Here is a 6902-nt window from a genome sequence, read left to right as displayed (position 1 = left end):
GGATGCTGGATGCAATCCTCCCACTTTCAGTTGTAATCACTCTAGGCTCCATGGTGTGGTGGTTGTCCTTCTTCAACTCCATCTTAGCTGAGTGTGGTGAGTCCAATGAATCAGATTGTAGGTGCTGGAGTCTGTTGAGGCTCAGGACCTGGCTATCACATTGTCAGTCCAGAGATTCAAATCCCCTAAATATATCTTAAACCCCAACACTAACTGCACCTCCAGCACAGTAGCATGAAAGTCTTATGAAGAGAGATTCCATCTGAGTCCAGATTCATCACACATAAACACCATTTCCAAAGAGGGGCCATCTGACCTGGTAGTTAACCCCATCGGCCATGACCATAACTCCCATGGGTCTCTTTAGCCCTCAAAGGAACCAATACCTGGGGGTTGTATCTGCTTTATCTGTCTCTCAGACTCTGCTCAGTTGTGCATAAGGGCAATCCTTCTGCCAGCCTCCAGACTCTTTTTTAGAGACTTGTAGCCATATAAACTCATTTCTCCTTTCCATTTCCCCCTTACATTAGGTCAAACAGCATTTTAAAGTCATGTTATTTTATGTAGACAGGGATATTCTGCTGATCCACGTTAAACCTTCTGTATAAGGTCATTTTCCAGTTGCATCATCAGTTGGTAGTTCATAGTGGTCCCTCGGTGCCAGGGAGGCTCATCCCCAGGTGTCATGTCCCACGCTGGGGGGAAGGCATTGCATTTACATGCTGAGTTTGGCTTCGAGACTGGCCACATTTGAGTAACATGAAGGCTGACAGGAGGAAATTCCCAGGCACAATGCTGCTCTAGGCCTTGTTCTTATTTTAGGCTTATCAGTTCACAAGCATAGTCGTTAGCATCAGGAGCTCACTGTTGAACCCTCACTCCCTCCCAGTCCCCGCCGCTGCACCTGGGAGACTGTCGCTGCTCCCCTAGGGACCACGACAGAGCACCACTGGCCAGGAACCCAGTACCCCCACTGCTGTGGTTTTTAATTGTTGCCACTATGAGTATATCCAAACATTACCATGCACCCTGGACATGTTCAGTACAGCTCCCTGTCAGCCATATATCACCTGTCAATGGTATCCTATACCAGTATCCCTCCATTGCCATTGTTGAACCACTCTGTGATCCAGAATTCCCTGAAATTTGAAGCCCAATATAATGTCAGGGTCCCTTACTAGGAAATGGCATATAGCGATGATTGCCCAAGGTCTTGAGGGATTTGAATCTGGCTGTAATTTTGAAGTCCATGTCCTTAATACTATACAACTAGGTTGTCTCTAACAAAATGATATTTTCTGGCTCCACAGTGATATGGATGAATATTTCCAATGTGGGCCCTGTGGGAAATTTGGAGTACAAAAGGAACTGAGTTCTAGCCCTGGCCTTGCCTCTTTACATGAAATCTTGGACTTGTCACTTCACTTCTTTGATATGCATATTCTTCTTTCAAAAATGATATTAACAAAATATGTGCTTCCAAGGATTTCTGAAGGATCTGATTAAATAAAGTTTGTGAAATATTTAAAGTACTTTATAAACCTAAAAGGTCTTTATCATTACAGAGCAATGATCAAATCAAAGCACACTCTTTTTTTTTGAGATTTTATTATTATTATTTTTAAAATTTCAGCATATGACCTACGCTCAATGGCAGGAAACATCACCGTAGTGACAGAATTCATTCTGATGGGATTCCAGCTGCAGGCAGAGATGCAGATGGGTCTCTTCTTTTTGTTTCTGGTCCTTTACCTCATCACCATGGCAGGCAACCTGGGCATGATCCTGCTGATTCAGAGTGACCTTCGCCTTCAGACTCCCATGTACTTCTTCCTCAGCCACCTTTCCTTCCTGGACATTTGCTACTCCTCTGTTATTGTCCCTCAGTTGCTCAAGACCTTGGAGACTGATAAGACAGTCATCACATATGGGCACTGTGCCACCCAGTTCTTCTTTTTCACACTTTGTGCTAGTACTGAATGTTTCCTTTTAGCTGCAATGGCCTATGACCGCTATGTGGCTGTGTGTAACCCCCTCCTCTATGCTACTGCCATGACACCACAGTTCCGCCTGGGGCTGGTGGCTGCGGCATATGCTGGTGCAATGGTCAATTCCGTGATCCGTACTGGGTGTACCTTCTCACTCCCCTTCTGTAAGTCCAACCATGTGGACTTCTTTTTTTGTGACCTGCCGCCCCTGCTGAAGCTTGCCTGTAGAGAGACCAGGACACAGGAGCTGGTGATCTACCTTTTAGCTTTCTTCGTCATCACAACCAGCATTTCAGTGATTCTTGTTTCCTACCTGTTCATCATTCGGGCTATTCTGAGGATTCGAACGGTAGGTGGCAAAGCCAAGACCTTCTCCACCTGTGCTTCTCACATGACAGCAGTGGCTCTTTTCTTTGGGACACTCATATTCATGTACCTGAAAGGTAACATGGGTAAATCCCTTGGGGAGGACAAGATTGTGTCGGTGTTTTATACTGTGGTCATCCCCATGCTGAATCCAATGATCTACAGCCTGAGAAACAAGGAAGTGAAGGAGGCTCTAAAGAAAGTGTTCAACAGAATGAAGGTTTCTCAAGTAGAATAAGATGTGTGTCCCACCGTTTCAGAAGTTCTTGCGGATCATCCTCTGGGTTTTGGTTTGTCCCTTTAGCACATGAACCAGATCTTGTGATTACAAAGATATTGAGGCAGAAAGATGTACTCTCTTTATTAGCTCTATGATGAGACCAGAAAGGCTCCGTCCTTCAAGTTTCTCATCACTAAAAATTTCTGCCTTGCTATGATTGAAGCAAGGATCAAGAAATGGAGTGTCAAAGAACTTTGTAAATAATATGCTATAAAATGTATAATCTTTTCCCTTTTTTTCTTACCTGTCTTGGATATTGTTTAGTGTTTTCTCAGCTACTTGATTTTTTTTATTTTTATACTAGGCTCATTTTTGTATCTAGAATGATTACAAAATTATATAGCAGCAACAGTCACATTCTTTGGTGGTGGGTGGTAGGATGGAAATCAGCCTTGACCAAAGAAAACTTTTCTCAACATTGAGTCATATCCTACTTAGGCATTTGTCATGGAAAATGGGAGTGGCTAAACATAGGAAGGAATAACAAGGATGGGAAAGGTAACATGAACAAGGAAATGTTCAACTAGTAAATGTTCGTCTACTTGCCAAAATGACAGAGAGGATCAAGACATTGCAGAATGAGAAAAAGATGTACTGATTTTCAAAAAGTATTGGAAACAATTTATTTTTGTTGTAGAGTTAAACTGAGTTTCATATATAATTTTTATAATATTTCTTGATCACTAAATTTCAGAAGTTTTATTTCTGAAGCATTGCTCTTGGACCATCTGCCTCAATTACCTCAAAGTATTTTCCATTATCCAGTAATGAAAACCGCTATCTACTTAGATCTCCTCTAGGACATTTATTTTATTGTCAGAAGGCAGATAACTATGAATCCACCTGCTAATTCCTAATGGTCTCTACATATGTTGGAAATATTACTGGGGAAACATCTCTATGGAGATTCCACAATCTTATTCATCAGTTCAGCATATATTTGATGACTGCTATTATGTATCAGACATGATACTAGGTTTGGGAAATACAGTACTAAATAAGATAGACAAGTTCCTTGCCTCATGGATATTAGAACCTGGGGGCATAGATAGACATTAAACCATTACACAGTTAATTAACTTTTAACAATTTTGGAAAGTAGAACAAAAGAGGCAGCACAGGGTATTGTTATGTTGTATATTGGGGCCCTGACCTAGTTTGGCGTGGTCAGCAAAGGCTTCCCTGAGGAACTAGTTTTTAAGCTGAGGCCTGAAGAATAAGTATACAACAGTCAGCTGCAAATGCAAGGGTCTGAAAAATAGGTTACTTTCAGGAATTGAGAGAAGACAAGAGCAGCTTCAGTGTAACAATGCGAAGAGATGAGATGATGGTGGTGAATTCAGAAACAACAGAGGGCCTTGCAGGCTTGCTTAGGACTCGTGGATTTTATTGTAAGAGCAGGATGTGAAGAGATCATTTATAAATTTTAAAGAGACCCTTTGGCTGCAGTTTGATAGACAGAATGGGCTGGTGGTGGGAGATGGAGGAAAATGATCACTTCATCCAAGATCCAACAAATAGTGTATCTAAGGGCATGATGCTTGATTTCCATGTCATACTGTATGCTTCACTCTATAACACATGTTAGGCCAGAGAAAGCTAACAGGTGCATGATCATACACTTCTCCTCTGGAGTGAGACTTTCCTCAGATATACAGAGGTATATTCCTTCATCAAAAGAGTCATTGACTACTACCTCTTTAGGGTCCAGTAGATTTTTATTAACCTCCTACGATATGCCAGGCGTGTTCATAGACAATGGGCTTAAAAAACCACCCTTGGCAAGGCTTATTGCATGCTGAAAGGGAAGAAAAACTCAACAAAGAAATGGGCAAAATGCTAGAGAGTAGTTTTGCGATATCAGTAGTGATATAGTTTGCTCATCTGAATGAGCTACCTCATTCTCCTCCCAATTTCTTCTTTGTGAATGGCAACCAACTCTGCCTCTAAATGAATGACTTTTTATATGCATATAGTATTTGATGTATATACAATCTGTAAAATAAAAGACAACTTTTAAGAACTTGGGATTAGAGACCATTTCTTTATCAAAAGGAAACAATTTGAAAATTGGGGAACATTCAATGCTGATACAAAAGTGCCCCAATCTTCCCTGGATAAGAAGCAAAAGCAACTTTCTTATTTTAAGTACAACGAGATTACGCAAAGGAAAATATGATTGATTAAACATAAACAGTAATAAAATTAAGTCTTATAAAGGGATGGAATAAACAACACTTATTTACCCCCATTAAAATCCTGGTTTTGGGGAAATCAAGACACAGGTTCAAAGAATGTCAAAATGTCCTAGTAGTTGTGCAAGGTTGGAGAGTCTCAGATAACTTGTCTCACATTAACTTGTTTTAGGGACATGTGAACAATTTTAACATGCACAGATAAGTTGGCCTTTGCTTTAGACATGTATGGATAACTTGCCTTCACACCCTTGCCAAATCATATAACAAACTGCATCAGGGATGCACCGAATGGATAAAACTAAAATGAAATTTAAGTGTGTGCACAAGTAGGGACCACTTCTTTTTTTGTCTTTATTTTTTTAATGTTACATTAAAAAAATATGAGGTCAGGAAGCGGACTTGGCCCAGGTGTTAGGGCATCCGTCTACCACATGGGAGGTCTGCGGTTCAAACCCTGGGCCTCCTTGACCCATGTGGAGCTGGCTCATGCACAGTGCTGATGCACGCAAGGAATGCCCTGCCACGTAGGGATGTCCCCCATGTAGGGGAGCCCCAGGCGCCTAAGAATGGCACCGTCCACATGGAGAGCTGACACAACAGGATGATGCAACAGAAAGAAACACAGATTCCCATGCTGCTGACAACAACAGAAACGGACAAAGAAGACGCAGCAAATAGACACAGAGAACAGACAACTGGGGTGGGGGGGAGGGAAGAGAAATAAATAAATCTTTAAAAAAGAAATGAGGTCCCCATATACTCCTCACCCCCCTCACCCCACTCCTCCTCCCATAACAACAACCTCCTCCATCATCATGAGCCATTCATTGCACTTGGTGAATACAGCTCTGAGCACCACTGCACCTCATGGTCAATGGTCTACACCATAGCCTACACTCTCCCACAGTCCACCAAGGGGGCCATGGGAGGACACACAATGTCTGGTAACTGTCCCCGCAGCACCACCCAGGACAACTCCAAGTCCCGAGAACACCCCCACATCATCTCTTCCTCCCACTCCCTACCCGCAGCAGGCACCATGTCCACTTTCTCCACACCAATGCCACATTTTCTTTTATTACTAATCACAATAGTTCATGAAGAGAATATCAGTAAGTCTACTCTAAGCCATACTCTATTCCTCCATCCTGTGGACCCTGGAATGGTTGTGTCCACTCCACATCTATATCATGAGGGCCCTTAGATTCCACATGGATGCTGGATGCAATCTCCTGCTTTCAGTTGTAGACACTCTTGGCTCCCTGGTATGGTGGTTGACCTTCTTCACCTTCATGTTAGATGAGTGGGGTAAGTCCAATAAACCAGAGGGTAGGAGTTGCAAGTCTGTTGAGGCTCAGGGCCTGGCTATCATATGGTCAGTCCAGAGATTCAGTCCCCTGGGTATACATTAAACCCCAGCACCGAGTATAGTTCCGGTAAAAGTAACAGGAGAGAATTGTGGACAAAGATCACATCTGAGTCCAGCTCCATCACACAGAAACACAAACTCCAAAGTAGGGCCAACTGACATGCCACTGAACTCCATCTGCCATGACCATAGAACCTGTGGGTCTCTGTGGCCCTCAGAAGAACCAATACCTAGGGTTGTATCTACTTTATCTGTCTCTGGGACTCTGCTGAGGTGTGCATAAGGACAACCCCTCTGATAACCTTCAGGCTCTTTTTGGAGACTCATAGCCATATAAACTCATTTGTTCTTTCCGTTTCCCCCTTTGATTCAGGTCAAAAAGCGTTTTTAACTCCTGGTATTGTATGTAGACTGAGATATTCTGCTGGTCCGAGTTGACCCTTTTATTCGAGGTCATTTTCTAGTTATATCATCAGCTGGTACTTGGTAGTAATCCCTCGGTGCCAAGGAGGCTCATCCCCGGGAGTCATGTCCCATGCTGGGGGGAAGACAATGCATTTACATGCTGAGTTTGGCTTTGAGACTGGCCACATTTGAGCAACACGGAGGCTCTCAGGAGGGAACTCTTAGGCACCCTGCAGCTCTAGGCCTTGTTCTTATTTCCAGTGCACAGGCTCACAAGAATAGTCATCAGCATCAAG

At 42.8% G+C, this 6902-nt stretch overlaps 1 protein-coding gene across 1 annotated transcript; it reads left to right on the top strand.

Annotated features, from left to right (window-relative positions):
- The first annotated feature begins 1650 nt into the window (after positions 1 to 1650).
- LOC101431056 (olfactory receptor 9I1-like) lies at positions 1651 to 2592 on the top strand. Its single transcript, XM_004471084.2, has one exon. It carries the CDS (start codon positions 1651 to 1653, stop codon positions 2590 to 2592), a length of 942 nt encoding a protein of 313 aa, XP_004471141.2.
- Positions 2593 to 6902: the final 4310 nt, after the last annotated feature.

Source organism: Dasypus novemcinctus, chromosome 10 (assembly GCF_030445035.2).
Source record: "Dasypus novemcinctus isolate mDasNov1 chromosome 10, mDasNov1.1.hap2, whole genome shotgun sequence".
Taxonomy (NCBI): domain Eukaryota; kingdom Metazoa; phylum Chordata; class Mammalia; order Cingulata; family Dasypodidae; genus Dasypus; species Dasypus novemcinctus.
This window is presented reverse-complemented; position numbering and strand designations above follow the sequence as displayed.